The sequence below is a fragment of the Perognathus longimembris genome, chromosome 23, assembly GCF_023159225.1.
Source record: "Perognathus longimembris pacificus isolate PPM17 chromosome 23, ASM2315922v1, whole genome shotgun sequence".
NCBI classification, from domain to species: domain Eukaryota; kingdom Metazoa; phylum Chordata; class Mammalia; order Rodentia; family Heteromyidae; genus Perognathus; species Perognathus longimembris.
In genome coordinates, this window is record NC_063183.1 from 17133567 (window position 1) to 17151823 (window position 18257).

The 18257-nt window shown below is 44.5% G+C and overlaps 1 protein-coding gene across 1 annotated transcript in view; it reads right to left on the reverse strand.

Annotated features, from left to right (window-relative positions):
- Window positions 1-18257, reverse strand: part of Iqch (IQ motif containing H) — a 135155-nt gene that overhangs the window by 13137 nt on the left and 103761 nt on the right. Inside the window, exons 16-17 of the mRNA XM_048333123.1 lie at window positions 15244-15417; window positions 4303-4425 (exon numbers count right to left, since the gene is read on the reverse strand). Coding sequence (XP_048189080.1) covers window positions 4303-4425; window positions 15244-15417 — 297 coding nt within the window. The remainder of the gene's footprint in view (window positions 1-4302; window positions 4426-15243; window positions 15418-18257) is intronic.

Below are 18257 nucleotides of genomic sequence, written 5' to 3' on the forward strand. Positions count from 1 at the left end.
TATTGCATGTTTCTGAATAGTGTGTCTTTTTTTCTTCTTTCCTATTTAATGTTTTTCCCTTTTTTTTTTTTTTATGTGTATGCCAGTCCTGGGGCTTAAACTCAGGACCTGGGTACTGTCCCTGAGCTTTTTTGCTCAAGGTAAGGGTTCAACCACTGGAGCCACACTTCCATTTCCGGCTTTTTTTGTATGCTTCACTGGAGATAAGAATCTCATGGCCTCTCTTGCCCTGGCTGGCTTTGAACACCATCCTCAGATCTACTTCCTAAGTAGCTAGGATTACATATGCAAACCACTGGTAATCGGCTTGTGGTCATTTTTAAAACCAGGTTCTTGGCTGCTTTTTCACAGTATAATCTGCATTAGAGCGCATGCTCTATTTCCCTTGGGTTTGCATGCGTCTCTGATCATTGTTGTTAATCTCAGGGATCTGGCCAAAGGGTACTCAGTCTCTGAATTTTTATGGGTTTCTAATGCAGGAAAAAGGATGTAGCTTTGAAAGGTTCTGCCTAGCAAGAAGATATCTCAACCCTGCTCATATATTACTGGCCATGCCTAACTCTAGGGGGAGGGCTAAGGACGTGTAATTCTGTCAGGCATCTAGAAGGAGAGCCAGAATCTTTGTGAACATCCCCAAGGCTTCCCACCATGGCAACATCCTGATCGGAAGGGAAGATGGCTGGTGGTGGTGGAGCCGTTCGGGAGCCCGGCTCTGCCCCACACTGTCGCACGCAGTAAGCATGATGCCTTTCTCCATATGGCTTTCATTACAACTTCATTTCATTAGGAAACCAGTGGGGAGAATTCTGTAGCATTATGGAAATACCAGGAATGAGATCCACCAAGTTGCTCACAAACTCAGCAACAGTTCCTTTCCAATATTCATTAAGGAAAGGCATAGCCATAGGGTGGCCTGTTCCTCCCCTCCCCCTTTCCCCTGCAGCTTTGGACAAGAGACTTTGCGAGTCTATGATAATAATGGGGAGAAAAACAGTAAGTAAGACTGATGGAGAGGGCTTTCTTTGGTAGCCTGAACGGTGATGTATCATTAACGTTACTTTTATGGGCTGGAAAAAAATCACTCATTTTAAATTTAACCTTAAGTGATCACAGGCAGCAGAGCATATACTGGAATTTAGGTAAATATTTTTTTTAGGTTTAATATAATCAATCCAAAAGGCAATGAAATTTTAGGGAAAAGAATGGCTGCGAGTTGAAAGAGACAGAAAGAGAGAGAGAGATGAAAGAGAGAGAGAGAGAGAGAGAGAGAGAGAGAGAGAGAGAGAGAGAGAATACTAGCACTGCGGCTTAGAGCCCCGGCACTATCCCTTAGCTTCTTTCACTTAAGACTGGTGCTCTACCACTTGAGAGACAGCCCTACTGCCAACTTTTTGGTGCTTAATTGGAGGTAAGAGTCTCACAGATTTTCTTGTCTGGTCTGGCTTTGAAATGAAATCTTCAGAGCTCAGGCTCCTGGGTAGTTAGGATGACAGGCATGAGCCACCAGCTCCCAGTGGGAAACCAATTGTCAAACCTTCATCTCTTCCTCCTCCATAAGGTAGAGACAATTCTCAGAGTGCTTTTCCAACGCAAGGGACATGTAAGCAGAATACTCAACTTTAAATGAATCTCAGAATTCCTGTACTGGGTCAGTGATCATAATTAATGAGAAACAGGGCTGGGATGTATCTCAGTGGCAAAGCACTTGCCTAGCAAGTGCAACGCCCTGGGTTCGATCCCCAGTACCAAAAAAAACACCACAAAAATACAGTTAAAAAAAACCCCAACCATAATTAATGAGAAATAGTCCATAAGAGGCAGAGGTATATGGGGATGCCTTGATGTAAGAGAAAGAAACATGTCTAACCTCAGGGCCCCTTAGGGGCTCAAATGTCAGTTCCATAATATTGCTAGCTGCTTGGCCTTGGGACACCTTCATATTGATATGCTAGAAACAACACTTCCTACCATACAGCGCAAGGAACAAATGAGGCAGTGCGGGCTGGGAATATGGCCTAGTGGTAGAGTGCTTGCCTCGTGTACATGAAGCACTGGTTCAATTCCCCAGCACCACACATATGGAAAACGGCCAGAAGGGGCGCTGTGGCTCAGGTGGCAGAGTGCTAGCCTTGAGCGGGAAGAAGCCAGGGACAGTGCTCAGGCCCTGAGTCCAAGGCCCAGGACTGGCCAAAAAAAAAAAAAAAAGAATCAGGACAGTTTCAACCAGACATGGACTCCAATTTCTAAAAATATTAGAATAAATCTCAGGAGAAATAAGGCAACACTATTGCTGGAGAATTGCCATGTGGTCAGATCAAAGGACTTCCCCATCTCAGATTTATAGAATAACCTCTCTCCTCCTCCTCCTCCTCCTCCTCCTTCCCCTCCTCCTCCTTTTCCTCTTTCTCCTTCCTCTCTGTCTCTCTGTTTCTATCTGTTTATCTTTCCTCCCCTCCTCCACCTCCTCTCTTCCTCCCTCCCTCCTTCCTTCCCTCCCTCCCTCCTTCTGATTACCCCCATCTTCTTTTAGAAAATGAATTCTTCCAGTCTCTGGGTTGAATCCCCTCTCATTTCTTTCATTATCCTTTTCTTCTTCTTGTTCCATTATTTTGCTGCCCCCAATCCATGTTTCTCTTGCTCCCTCATCTCCTCTTTTCGCCTTTCTAAGTTGTCTGGCACAGTGCCTGGGGGGAGTCTGCGAAGCGCCGCCCATTCTGCACTTGGTGCCCCTCCGGCTGTCCTTCCTGTGGCTCTTGGCAGTGAGCACCCTGGTTCTCAGTGGCCCCCCTTCCTCCACGCCATCCACCCGCTCCCCCCTGGGCCAGGGTGATCTCATTTCCCAGCTGAAGTCTGCTCTTAGAAATGGCGCTGGTTAGCTCAGGAGACCAAGACAGAGCTTCAATCAAGTTCAAAGCCTTTAGCTCAAGAATAAATCTTCAAAAATGATTTCAGGCAATAGAAAGGAAGACAGTGTATTTTCTCTGGACACGAGCCTTTCACTGTCAAGTAGGCCTATTTATAGCTTATTCTACTCTGATATTTTAGTAGAAAATAAATAGATTCAAACAAAGCTGCAGTTAGATTTAGCCACCTTGTGGTACAGTGGAAGTGTTTCAGTCTAATTGGTTTGGGACTAAAAGGCTATTTAGTTCCAAAGGGATTGGGTGTAGCAGATTCAACCACTAAGTTCAGGTGAATTGGTTCAATCTGGCCTTTTCTTTCTTTTCTGTATTTGATCAGAGTTAATGTAATTTCCAAAGAAGCTACAAACCCCTATATATATGTACATATGTGTACACACACACACTTGCACACATATATATTTGTAACCAGCATAAATCAGTCTAACCAACCCAACAGTTAGGCAGGGCTCTGCAGCGTGCTGGGGCTGGCGGGTCTCACCGGGCCATTCTATCACAGTCTATCCCAGCTTAGGGTTTACATTCTTTTCAAGGGCCTCTAAACACATCTAACTCCCGAAATTATGCTGGTTTTCAAGAATGAAAACCGAAACAAATAGATACCGAGTGGAATCCCTACAAATCAAAACATTCAATCAACTGGCAACTGTGCAATTATTATGTCATTATATGTACATTATATTTAATGTGGGAGGTGAATTTATTTTAATAGGTTTGGTGTGGGATGGGGTCTTCCACGAGGACGTGCTCATGGAGTCACTGAGAATGTTAGGTCAGCCTTGCCGAGCAGAGGTGTGAAAATCCGGGTCAAAGTGGGGAAAGTCAATGAGTTGTTTCTCCAGAGTCTCAGGCTTAAAATGGGGTCTGTGGGTTAGGGAGGAGATGCATTTTTCTCTCCTTAAGCAGTCACATTAGGTTAGAGAAACTGCACAGGGGCCAAAGTGGGGATATTTTGGAGAACCCACAGTAGCTGGGGGTGACAGGCCTACACCACCATGCCCACCCAGCCCAAGGAAATCCATTGGCAAGCCGCTTCAGAATCAAGAAAAGTTTCCCCAAATGCCTCCTCAGTCTACTGACCAGCAGGACTTCTGCTTTGACAAGGTGGGTGTGGAAGTTTGGAGCAGGGATGGTGGAGGAGAGCTGAGTCCCCCAGCGCTGAGTCTTGCATCCTAGGGTAGCATTGCCTCTCAGCCCTCCCCCACCCAAGCTCTGCCTTCCTCTATGTGCGCGCGCGTGCGCACGTGTGCGCACGCACACACACACGCACGCACGCACGCACACACACACGACCAGGCTTCAGGAAGCTCTGCTTGAAGGGACGCAAACCATTAGCCTCCAACATCACCCACCGGGTGGTAGTTAGTTCAGCCCTTCCTACCTCAAGGTCATAGCCAATGCCATGGGCCTTACACATCTGCAAGAAAACGTAGTAGAAAATGAGCGAGAGATTGCTGTGCTTCAGCTGCGTGGTCATCACTGCATAGCGACTGGTTTCCAGCGACTGGAAAAGACCAAACTGAAAGTTAGACAACTTAAGGAAAAACATTTAAATCAGGTGCATGTGGGGGGGGGGTGGTAAGTTCATACTTCACTACTGTATTTTAGTAAGTTCATACTTCAGTTAGATTTCATTGCATGAATATTTTCCAGGTCCCCCTTTGTGTTCTAGAATCTTGTCTCAGTGCCTTAGTTTCCTCTGACAGTTTCTCAGACTCCCCTATTTTTGATGATCTTGACATTTTTGGGGGGAGGTGGTGGTGTCTATCCTGGGGCTTGAACTAAGCATTGTCTCTAAGCTTTTTTTGCTCAAGGATAGTGCTCTATAACATGAGCCACAGCTCTACTTCCAGTTTTGTATTAGTTAATTAGAGATACGAGTCTCATAAACTTTCCTGCCTGGGCTTGCTTCAAACCAAGATCCTTTGATCTCAACTTCCCTGGTAGCTAGGATCACAGGTATGAGCTACAGGTGCCCAGACATCTTGGCAAGTTTGAGGAGTACTGGTCAGGAATGTTGTGAAACATCCTTTGCTTTGAGGGGATTGATGGTCTCACATTTGGGAGAGGACCCCAGAGCTAAACTGCCATTTCCATCATGTCAGTGTCAAGGGTCTGTGCTGTTTTAGAACCTTGGCTGTTGGGTGTCTGCTAAAGGCTCCTGTGTTGGCTTGGTCCTCGCAACAGTGAGGCAGAACCTGTGGGAGCCTCCTCATGGGGGAGCAAAGGAAATGTGTGAAGGAAGTTACTAGGTCACTGGCTGCATGCCCTGGAAGGAAAGGGTGGAGCCTAGATCTCTGCCTCCTGGCTAATGACAGTTTTGCTCTGCAATCTGTTCCCTGTTATGGACACCCATCACCTCCACAAAAGGCTCAAAGTATTTGGGTCATTTGGTTGCCAGACAGAATCTCTGAAACAGTGAGTGGAACAAGTGTTTTCATAAGTTAATTACCACAAGCATTTTGTTTTAGGAACAGCTGACACCAAGGATTGCAACATGACTTTGTGTTGATGATATTAATGATATGTTTTCCCCTTTCTCTACTATACTTTTTTGGAAGTAAGACACTAAACACAGCCCACATTCTAGAGGTGGATCGTTTTAGAACTCTGACACAAACTGCTTTCTTTGCTTTTCTCTGTTAGTGAGAAACAAACAAAAACCATAAAACTGTACATATTAACAGAATACTGTGTAATGTTTAAACGTGTGTTACAGAATGCTAAAAGTATTAATTGCCTCAAACGTTTATCACCTACCTAAGGGAAAGACTTTCTTTACTTCTGGCTTTTTTGAAGCATAAAATAAGTGCCTGTCACCCTGTGTCACCCTGTGTGAACAGTGCCACAGCTTCTTGCTCCTCTCTCATCATAACTTAGTACCGCTGACCAACCTCTCCCTCCCACCTTCCCCTTAGGGATCTGTGTTTGAACGGAAGAAAATCTCTGACCTTTCTGTTTCACAGCCCTAACTTGTTCCCACCCTATCCTGAGTTGCTCCCCTGACTGTCTTCCCATTGACTAGGAATTTTCTGGGGTGAACCCCTGCTTGGTTTCTGACTCTCTCAGAGACCGAGTACAGTGCTAACACAGCACAGATCTTCAGAATCTATTAAACAAGGGAAGTGAAGAAATAAAACTAATTAGGTAGAGAGCCCTTCCTTAAAAAAAAAAAAGTTGTGTGTGTGTGTGTGTGTGTGTGTGTGTGTGTGTGTCAGTACTGGGATTTGAACTCAGGTGCTGGACACTGTCTCTTAGCTTTTCCTGCTCAAGCACTTGAGCCACAGCTCCACTGTCAGCTTTTTGGTGGTTAATTGAAGAGAAGAGTCTCACAGACTTTCCTCCCTAGGCTGGCTTTTAACCTGGACCCTCAGCTCTCAGCCTCCCGAGTCGCTACATGGTGCCTGGCTGAACCCGTCCTTCCCGCTTAAGAGACTCTTCAAAACCACGGGAGTCGAGGGACTGCCCATGGATATGTGCTTTGGGGTAGAAGCAGGTGATTCACAAAGAGTTCAGGGTCGTCACCCCAGCCCCTGCGAATGACAAGGCAGGGCAGTCCCTCCAAGCATCGAGTCCCAAAGGACAGTGTGGCCTTGGTGAACCCCATGGGGATTTTTGGTAAGGTGACTAGATGCAGTTAAGAGAAGCTGTGATGTCAGGCTGGAGAGTCTAGAGGGTTGTCAGTGCCAGCTCTGCCCAACCCACCACATGATGCTCCTGTCTTCACAAAGGCCCAGAAGCCTGAGCCTTTGCACTTGGAGTGAACTGTAAACACTCTGGAATTCCATGTAACAACTGGGCATGTAATTGCATAGTAATTGCCATGAATTCACAAGATAATTCCAAGGTTATTTTTGTTCTCTAAACTTGTCTTCTGCTGCCATGGGAGATAAGCAAAGCATAGAAGATGAAGTCCCAGTCAGCAAGGGAGACCAGGCAGGTACCTGGTCCCAGGGCCTCCCTTCAGGGCTTGTGGATCGAGGCCACAAAGCCTAGCAGAAGAGCTCACTGTCCTGCAGTACGTGATTCTAAGACATTACTAAAGACAGGATGCCTTGAGGTCTCTTCCATTCTGTCCATCCCAGATGACATACGCTTGTAATGCATAAGGAATCTGAAAGAGGAATCAGGGTATTTGGTAGGACTATCAGTTACTTCTTTTCTGTTACAATCGCCATTCCAGCCTAGACTTTGCCTGCCTGCGGATGCAAGGACTTCTGTAGTGATTATACAGAATCAGGAAGACTGCAGTTCAACATCTGCCTAGGCCACTGCCCATCTGCGTGATCTTAACTATCGTTTGGCTTCTCCGACATTTGATGACTGAGCACCTAGTATCATGCTTGGAACTTGATAAGTGGAAGCTGCTATTTTTTTGTTGCTGTTTCCTTGGAAAGGATTTAGAAATTTCAACAAACGTGCTGTTCTAACTTTCAATGGTGACACACTCTCCCCTGACCCAACCCTCATCTTCTAAGATTGTCAGCGTTTTCCCCCCAGATTGTTTTTCCCAGATCTAAGTTGGTCAAGACTGTTCTCCTCCGTGGAAGTTTTCGGAGTCCTCCTCCTTTCATTCAAGATGGCCTCCAGAGTGTTGTTTGTTGGAAGGTCCCTTCACACGTGCTCATGCACTGTTCCAACCCCTCTGGTCTCCCCAATCATGTTCTCCTTCTCTGGTTCTCTGCTCATGTTTCACTCTGAAGAGGCCACAGGTTCTCTTTAGATTAGGTCTTCCTTCCTTACCACTCAGGGGCAGCTCTACTCTGTGAGGCTGAAACAAGTGTTAGCTGTCCCAGCCTATCCGTAGTTATCTTCCGCCTGAGGCTCTAGCAGTAGGTAGAGAGCCTGTCATTCAGAGGAAGGCCTGTGATTTTTCTTTCTCTGTGTGTGTGTGTGTGTGTGTGTGTGTGTGTGTGTGTGTGTGTGTGTGTATGTGTGTGCCCATCCTGGAGCTTAAACTCAAGGCCTGGGCATTGCCCTTGACCTTTTTCTTTTCTCAAGGCTAGTACTCTACCACTTGAGCCACAGCTCCATTTCTGGCTTTTTGGTGGTTAATTGGAGATAAGAGTCTCATGAACTTTTCCCACCTGGGCTGGTTTTAAACCGCAATCCTCAGATCTCAGCCTCCTGAGTAGCTAGGGTGACAGGTGTGAGCCTCTGGCACTTGGCTAAAACGTGCTGCTTAAAATGCATATCTCTTCTATTATCTCCTTTGCAACTCCTCCAGGTCAGGGATTTTGTTAAATATCTTTGTTATCCCTGAGGCTTGGTGAGATTCTTGGTGTATATAATAAGCACTTGATAAGTATATTACAGTACGGTAATAAAGATGAACATCCAAAATACACCTGCTCTTTTAGAGAGACATAACCAACTCCACAGTGTTTACAAGAAAACTTTCCATTTATCTATGGTTTTCTTTTATCCAGCCTGATAACATAAGAGGTAGAAGGATCGAGGCTAGGATGCCATGAGTATTAGCTCAGCATCTGGAACATAGTAAGCACTCAGTAACTGTTAGCCATGATCACTTACTAAACTGAAAATGTTCTCATTCTTATCTCCAATTAAACAGCAAAAAATCCCCCAAAAAACCTGGAAATGAAGATGGGGCTGAGTTCAAACCCTAGTATAGGCACAAATAAATAAATAATAATGAATAAGTGTTCCCCAATGGCTTATGTTCCCAAAACATATAGTAAAGTAAAACAGAATCAAACTGTAAAAAAAAAAATGTTCTCAAATAAGTTCAGTTTTTAAAAACAAGTGATCAGTGAACCAAATATGCCTTTTGTCAAAAAGGAATCCCTGTGTTTTGCTATTTGTTAACCTTATAGCTTTGGGCAGCCAACAGTTTTCCTTAGTTTTGGTTTCCCCTTCTGTAAAATGGGTATAAAAATCCTTGTCTCTGTCTTAGGATAAAATAAACTCATGTAAACTTAAAGCATGAGTCATTGAGTAAATGAAAAATACCATTACTAAAAGACTGTATTATACAATCTACTTTTTTCTGGTATTGTGTGGGTCAGTTAACTTTTCCAAAGATCAGAAAAAGAATCATAGCCTGTAATCTTAGCTATTTGGGAGGCTGAGAATAAGAGGATCAAGGTTTGAAGCAAGAGTGGGCAGAAAAGTTCTTGAGCTCCCTTCTTATCTAAGAGCTGGCACGGTGGCACAGTTTGATATCTCAGCTATAATCAAAAGCCTGAAAATAGGTAGATCATAGATATCCGTGGGGTGCCTGAGCAGGAGGTAGGACCCTATCTCAAAGATATCCAGTGCAATGGAGTTCTAGAAGCATGTCTCAATGGAAAGCACCTGCCTGGCAAGTGTAAGGATATGAGCTCAAGGCCCTGTACTGCCAAGAAAAAAAAAAAAATCCACAATTTGGAAGTATGGATTGAAATTATGGAGTCCTTCCTTCCATCCAACAATTCTACTCTCTGGAATATGTTTTTCAGATAAACCTAAATTGAGCATACAGTGATGCACATACAAAGTTATTCGCTATAGCAGTATATGAAAAACGGAAAGAAGCCAAAATTATACCATAGAGAAAAAGATGAATAAATGGCACACGCATACAAGGGAATATATTGTGGTTAAAAAGAAACAACAGTGTTCTTTGTGAACCAGTATTGAAAACTCTCCAAAGAAAAAAGAAAGATTGAAAGCTCTGTATGTGTATTCTGGGCTGCATTTTGAATATAGAAGGGGGAGAGGTACCTTGTCTATGTTTGTTTACTTGTCAGGCAAAGACTCGTAGACAATGGAGATGGTGGCAAGCTTTGTTAGGTGTGGTGTGAACTGGGCCCAGGAAAGGATCTGTGTTTCATCTTTGCATTTCAATAAATGCCTATTTTGTATGATCAGATGCACATTGCACCTTGTACTCTTCCCCTAAGCGTAGCCTCTTTTGGTCTCACTATGTGTGAATGCCTAGTGTCTTGTATAATTTATCATGTCCTGGTGTATTTTAGATGTAGCTCAAAAGACCTTGTCTTTGGGTGAACAAATGCAGTGGTACTCACTAGGTGTTTTGTTGAAAAGGAACTGTATAACTTGTGGGTGTGGACAAGAAGGAAAAACTGGGAGAGAGCTAGGGAAGGAGTTAACATTGGCCAACAAGAAATGTAGTCTTTACCTGATTTATATAACGGTAAACCCCTCTGTACATCACTTTTATAGTAACAATAAAAAAGGATTTGTCTTTTGAATCATGTAAATATATTTTTCTCTCAAAAAGCTAAATAAGAATCCCACTGAACTTGATTTTGAAGAGCTAAAGTATACTTCATGGATATTACTGGGCATGTAAACACTTTAAGCAAAACAAGTTTCCTGATCTAAGTTTGCTATAAATAAAAAGCAAATATAGGAAATTCTTTTATCTAGGAAACTGCTCCATGTCCACTCATGCTTTCTTTTTAATTAATTAATTATTTATCTATTTAGTACCACAGTGGGGCTTGAACTCAGGGCCTAGGTGCTGTCCTTTAAGCTTTCTGACTCAAGGTTGATGCTCTACCACTTGAACCACACCTCTACTTCAAGGGTTGGAGTGTGTGTGTGTGTGTGTGTGTGTGTGTGTGTGTGTGTGTGTGTGTGTGTGTGTGGTAATTGGAGAAAATAGTCTCGTGGACTTTGCTGCCCAGACTGGCTTTAAATGTCAACCCTCAGATCTCAGCCTCCTGAGGAGGTAGGATTATAGGCATGAGCCACTAGTGCCCAGTTTCAAGTTGATTCTTCCTGAACTGTTATGAACTGCTAGAGGTCAGGGGTCAGGTGATGAGCCAATGAAAACTTAGGGTAGGAACTGTTATCACAATATTATTCCTTCTTAAAATTTCCGCAAAAATCAACAGCAACAGAGGATGGTGTGTGTGTGTGTGTGTGTGTGTGTGTGTGTGTGTGTGTTGCAGTAGTAGTAGTTGTAGTAGGGCTTGAACTCAAGGCCTGAGTGCTGTCCTTTAGCTTTTTTACCGAAGGCTGGTACTCTACCCCTTAAGCCACACACCCCCTTCCAGGTTTTGCTGGTTAATCGGAGGTACAAGTCTGATGGACTTTCCTGCATGGGTTGGCTTCTAACCTCAACCCTCAGATCTTGGCCTCCTGCATATCTAGGCTTCTAGGCATGAGCCTCTTTGAGAGAAGCTGCACTGTGGGAGACAGGCCTTTACTGTGTCCTTCACTTGATTGTTCTAACCCCTGGCTTCCCCAGTACAGGAAGTTGCCTGGTCAGGCCTGAGGCAGGAGGCCCTGTTCCTCCAGCCCCATAAAAACCACAAGATCTCGGGGACCATGGCATCCTCCTGTATTTTACAAATAAGGAAACTGAGGCATCAGAATCCAGTGCTCTTCATTCCAAATGCCCCCCTGGCTACATCTGGCATGTGTAGAAGTTTCAGGAGTGAGCTTTCCCCACTAAAACAGGAAGAAATAAAACACAAAGCATTGGTGGAAGTCTAGTCTTATTAAACTACCTTTCTAAATCACAATCTAACAAGAATGCTTCAAGCTAAATAAAGGAAGCCGGAAATACTCCTTTTCACTGGAGAATATAATTTTGCTTCAGCCACAATTTAAATTGATTTAGTTCTGAGCACCAGCACTTGAAGTGTGGAGCATATTCTATTTTCGCCATGATACTTGTTTTGACAGTGATGCATTTCAGTTGACATAGTTGAAATCCTTATGTAATAAATCTCTGCCTGAAAATTAATCATGTTTATAATATTCTGAGAATTAATAACACCCATTGCTCAAATCATTAACTTAAAAAAGGAGCTTCCAAAATCTGTTCTCGGCAGTAAGGGACAACAAATAAATGAATGTTTGATAAAATAATCCAAGTAGCAGTTTAACAAGCGTAAACTGGAATGTGGCTGCAATAACACAGAACTATTGTTTAAGGGTTGGCAGAGGTTGATGAGGTTCTTATTTCAGTTACGAAGCAGGCATCCACATGCATAATGAACTGCTCTCTGAATTATTAATGTGTTGCTTATTTAGCCTCATCTGTCTAGAAGATAATGTATCCTAACTCTAATGAGTGATCGGTTTTGTACATAATTACAGTAGCAGCAGTAGTGGGGGGGAAATGTGGGCCTTCAAAAGAAGGAGTTCTAAAAATAAAGTCATCGCATAAACTCTGTTGTTGCATTCTATCAAAATCAAACCCGACGCATTTGAGAATTCATAATAAATTACAGGAGACAGAATCATTATTAACATCATAATTTAACACAAAAGGTTTTACTTAATCATTCATTACAGATCATGGGTTGTTAAAATGCGGATTAAATGACTGGGGTTGTGTTAAGGTGTTAGCAAAGATGTTCCCTTTTGGCCACTCACCGGCCATGGACTGGAGGGTCCAGGGAGTGGGGAAGAGTGAAAATTGATAGAAAAAGGTGATGCTTTATGTCTGTTATGACAGAACACTATTGAGGTATGTATTTTTGTGCTGATACTAGTGCTTGAACTCAGGCCCTGGTCTGCTATCCCTTAGCTGTCTGCTCTACTGCTGGAATTCTACCACTTGAGCCACAGATCCACTTCTGGCTTTTTAGTGATTGACTGGAGATAAGAGTCTTGAGGCTTTTTCCGTCTGGGCTGGCTTCAAACTGGGATCCTCAGATCTCAGCCTCCTGAGCAGCTAGGCCTCTGGGTGTGAGCCACCAGCTCCAGGCTGTTTAAACATTCTTGACCACAGGAGACATCTTGCACATGGCTTGTAGCTAGGAATGAAACCTAAAAGCAAGATGAGGTGAATAGGAGTGTGCTTCTAATTCCCAGTCTGTTTCTCCTGCCCAGTCCAACTGCGCTACTCAATAAGCGGACATGGAGGGGATTCCACGAGCCAAGTCCTAGGTGGTAGCTCACGGGACGACTGGATTGAGGAGCGGGTGAAGGAAGCGGCTGTATGAACAGGCAAGGCATTGGGCACCCTCTGTCAGAAGACTATGGAGATCTTGTTAAACAGGTCCTTCAGATCCTGGAAGGGACCAGCAGAGGCTGGAGAAAATGCTCTGGAAAAGTGTGTGCAGAACACCAGAGTGGGTCCTCTTTTAGCTCCAATATGTTTGTATTTCAAGTAGGGCTTGTTTGCCTATAATCCTTTCTACTCAGGAGGCTGAGATCTGATCAGAGTTCAAAGCCAGCCTGAGCAAGACAAAAAGTCTGTGAGACTCTCATCTCTAATAAACCAGCAAAAAGCCCAAAGTGAAGGAGGTAGCTCAAGTGTTAAAATGCCAGACTTGAGTGAAAAAGCCAAGCAAGGGAGTATTAGTCCCTGAGTTCAAGCCCCAGTTCCAGCACACACACACACACACACACACACACACACACACACACACACACACACACACACCATACCATACCACACCATACCCCACAAAGGGAACATAGCCTACTACTGTAGAAAGTGGAAGAAGGCCTTTGTCACCTATCAGAACAATTGTGGTAGAGAAGGCAATTCACTTGATCCAAGGGCCATCTGGTCCTCTTGACCTTCGTTCTTTCTCCCCATGACCAACTTGTTTGACCAAGCAGTCACCTTCCCAGAGACCTCTCCTTTCTAATCCAGGGGCTCTGGTGGGTGAAGTTATCCTCGGGTCTCTGGCCCCAGCCACCCTAGGGATGGGACCAGTGGCTGAAAGGTTATGGCTGCAGAATGCGTCAGATCCCTGGAGGCCTCCCTGATCAAGATGGAAAGTTGGTTTTTTTTCCCTGAAGGTTATAGGAGCCAAGCATTGAAATCCCAAGTAGAGGAACAGCATACTTAGGTTTACTTTTTGCCTTGGCCACAGTGTTTGTGTAGGCTGAAGGGGAGGCAGGAGGCAGGGGACCTTATCCAGGAGCTATGAGGATACCTGTGTGAGGGTGATGGAAGCTGAAAGTAAGACAGATTTTCATGGAGGGAGGGGAAAGCTCAGCTAGAATCAGTGTGGCCAGTTGCTCACTGGGAACAGGGTAAGGTATATTTCATCAGACACTGGCCTGATCGAGCAAGACAAGCACAGGGGCTGGAAAGGTGGCAAGGCAGATCATTTGAATAGCTCCCTGTGACAATTTTAAGCAGGGAGATTCTGTATAATGTTGGATCTAGAAGTCTGAAACTCAAAGGACTTTGGGCTAGAAAAATATGGCGAGGGCCAGGAATGTGGCTTAGTGGTAGAGTGCTTGCCCTAGCATGCATGAAGCCGTGGGTTCGATTCCTCAGCACCACATACACAGAAAAGGCCAGAAGTGGTGCTGTGACTCAAGTGGTAGAGTGCTAGCCTTGAGCAAAAGAAGCTCAGAGACAGTGCCGAGGCCCTGAATTCAAGCCCCACAACTGGCAAACAGAGAGAGAGAGAGAGAGAGAGAGAGAGAGAGAGAGAGAGAGAGAAAAAATATGGTGACTGTCTAATACAGGGAGTCAGTGAAGTCATGAGTACACATGTTCTTACCCAAGGGAATGGGCAGAAAGACCTGGCCAGAGGAAAAGGGGAAACCCAAACAGAAACCTGGCATCCTGCTTCCTCCTCCTGGAGAGGCTCTCTCCTCTCTCCTTCTGCCACGATCTTCCCATGTCTGGAACTAGTTTCAGAGCAGTTCCGTGACTTGCCTTGTGTTTGTGAGAAGCAGCCTCAGATATGCTTTTTCTTTGCCTTGTAAATTAACTACAAGCCGATGGACACTGCCCCCTTCCCCACGTTGCCTCTGTGCCCTTTGACCCGAGTTCTCCCCGTGCAGCCACTTGGTAATCACCTTGGGCTTCTGGAAGAATGGGATTCACCCGTCAGTGACAGAAGACCGACTGCACCTCAGACATACAACATCATCATCTTTTTATCACAAAGAAAAGAGCCCCAAACTCGGGTAATTGGCTCCTAGTCTGTTCCAGTGGTGAAAGGATAAGTTCTCCAGAACTCCTCCAGGAACAAGAGGCGGAGCTCGTGGTCAGCCAGGCCATACTGGTGACTTGAGCCTGTTTGACTCCACATACCTTTCTCACCCCAGCCCTGCCCTCCATTCTCCCTGTTTAACCCCAAGCCAGGGTCTGTATCCCTGAAGATTGGCTGAGGATGTGCTCAGGTGCTGTCTTCCCATGCTGCCATGTGATCAATCTCCTTTCTGCCCTTCACTATGTTCTGTGTGTGTGTGTGTGTGTGTGTGTGTGTGTGTGAGTGATTTGAGGGTTAGTGGTCAGACCTAATGTGGGACTAAAAACCTGGTTTCATTCTTTTCTTTCTCTATTCAAGAGCCTGGCAAACAGACTGAGCATTGCAAAACACTCAGGGAAACGCAGAGGGGTCAGGAAGTAGCTGCTGCTTACCAGTGCCGACAGAGGGTGGTTGGACCTCAAGTTCTTTCCTGTGTCTTTTGGAACAAAGCGGGGCACTTCCAAGGTGCCCAAGTCACAATCCAGGGTGCCATTTGTCAGGTACAGAGTGAGCTGTGTCAGAGCCAACTGGTCACTGTATGTGAGGTTGAGGTCTGTTGCCCATAACTGATTAAAAAAAAAAAAGAAAAGAAGAAGTGAGGGCGTGATCAGGAAACAGACAAGGAAAAGAACGCCCCCCACCACCCACACGAAAATACAGCAGGCCAGGCCAAACCAACGTCCATGGGACTTTATACGAGGCAAGCACTTTGCCACTAGGCCATATTCCCAGCCGGGACTTTATAGAATGGTATCTTTGCTTCTGGTTTTGCTTGCTCAGCAGAGGGAGCAGCCTGATTTTAATCAGAAGATTTAAAGTTAAGGAAATGAGCACACAAACCAATGCCTACCTAGAAGACCCTTCCTGAAGGGTCCTGTAGGACCCTTCCAGACTGCTGTACCCCATTCTGCCTTCCAGGGAAGGGTCATCACCCCTGTTTCCTAATAGCAGTTAGGGTTTTCATCCAAGAGGAGTAAATGAAGGAAAAAAGGGGGGACTGTTAGATAGAAAGGCATGGGGGGGGGGGAGTGGTGGCCCTAACAGGTAGCAGATAGCATGTGTCTCATCATGGATTTCTTCTTGCTCAACTGCTTCTTCTTCTTATACTGTGAGCTTCCACACAAATGCTTCTTTTTCCCATAATGCCCTGGGTGCCCACTCAACCAATGTAAAGAGCTGGGGTGGTGTATGCGTGAGCCCTCAATCAATCAGTGCAAAGGGCAGGGTCTATGAGAGGAGCCCCATACAATAAGAACCAGGCTCAGGAGGACTCCATTGGACTCCTTTCTGGGGCTCCTCTTCCAGATGGAAAAGTCTTAGTACTTTCTTTCTCAGTTTTCCTTTCACTTTCAAATAAACTTTAAAAAAATAATAAATGAATAATAGTCTAAGAAAATTTAACAGAGATGTTGGCTCTTGAAAGGTTCATGATGACATTGATTTTTCTGCTGGTGATTTGCAGAGGTATCAGTGTACAGGCCTCTACTGAGAAAATGAGACTGGACAGGAGCTTTGGAGAGTGAGGAACAAAAGTGAGCAAGGAAGGAAGAGTGACTGAAAACAAGAACAGGGCAGCTTGTCTTGACTTTGAAAACAGCAATGCTAGTCTCTCTGGGAATCTCAATATGATACTTAAGGGAAACACGAGGGTGGCTTGTAAGTCTTAGCTTGACCACGGATGTACTTGGAGGAGTACAGGACTTCACTTTGCCACCCACCTATCACAAGTTAATTAGAAAAACACTTTGATGCAATAAAAACTAAAGTGCTTTTAAAAAAAATAGATGTTGCTAAGCACCAGGGGTGCATGCCTGCAATCCTAGCTATATAGGAGGGTGATATATGAGGTTTACAGTTCAAAGCCAGTCTGGGAAGGAAAGTCCATGAGACGCTTAACTCCAAGTAACCACCAAAAAGCCAAAAGTGGAGCTGTAGCTCAAGTGGTAGAGTGCTAGCCTTGCAGTAAAAGCTCAGGAACAGGGCCCAGGCCCTGAATCCAAGTCCCAGGATCAGTAAACACACAGAAAATAAAAATATATGCATCATATAAATATTAATATAATTATATAAATATTAATATAACTAAATATATAAATTATACATTACTGTCCACTACTGGATAACTGAGTGATGTCCACTAATTTCTCAGACAAGTATTTACTGAACAGCCACTATGTGTTAAATTGGCAACAGCGAAGGTAGGTCATAGGCTATCTCTTCTTTCTCTTATGCTGGATTGACTTTCATTGCCCTTGTCACTTTCCAGCCCCACTCTGAGTCCAGAAGCACCTCTAGAATCCTCCTAGGTTCAATGCTCAAGGCGTGTCACTGCTGGTCCTTGAGAGGCCAAGGTAAATAGGACATCAAGAAGCGAAGCCAGGTATACACAAATTCAGTTAATCATAATGTAGTATGTAATCTAACAGTGAGATGGAGGGAAATTAATTAATTACAATGTAATATGTAATCTAATAGCAGGATGGAAGGCAATATGGCTGAAGCAGAAAAGACAGGCTAGATTTGCTGGGTGAAATCAGGGCTACATCTCCAAGGCGACATTGCTGAGCTTTAAGCAAGCAGCAAGAACACAAAGGGCTCCCAAGACCCTCCAGTGTGCCAGGGGCTCCCCAAACACATCACAGCCTCAAAACCCACACAGGAAGAAACAGATTCAGGGTGAGCAAAGGGCCCTGGGATTTGAATGCAAAGCCCCATGGTTGTGGTTCCGAGTGGGTCTTCCTCCCAGCTCCCGCAGCAGAGGCTGACATGGATCCCATAGTAACGCTCTGGTCGAATGAAAAGCTAAAGCTGCAGAAGATCAGATCATGTTCTTGTTTAATATAATCCATGCCATGGAAATGTCTTGTGGAGAAAACATGAAGTATTGTATTTCTGGAGTGTGCTGTAATTAGCAGTAATGCCTTTTCACTGTAGGAAGTTGGAAACGAACACATTTTCATGAAGACTTGATTGAATTTTTTTTTTCCCCTCTAAGAAGGCTACAAGTGCCCCACTCACCAACTCGGTATGTTAAAATACATAACGCATCTGCCCTAGAGTGGACTCCTCGTCGAGCAGGGAGGGGCGTGAGTAAGCATTGAATGTAAATGGTGTCATTAGAAGGATATTAGGGGGGTCAAGCTGTCCAGGCCCCTTTGCTAAACTGAAGCTAATTTCAGGAGTCATATTCACACAGTAATGCCCTTTTATAATAGCAAATAAATCACATTTGCAACAATTGTTAAAAACTAACTGCCAAATAGCTGTTGCAGTTGTAAATATCCTATTTGTCAACTTAACTATTTCCTGCTGTATGGCATGAAATGTAAATCAGATTTCCTTCAAACAGGAGAGAGTGAACTTGTGCTAGGCTGTGTGTGTGTATGTGTGTGTATGTGTGTGTGTG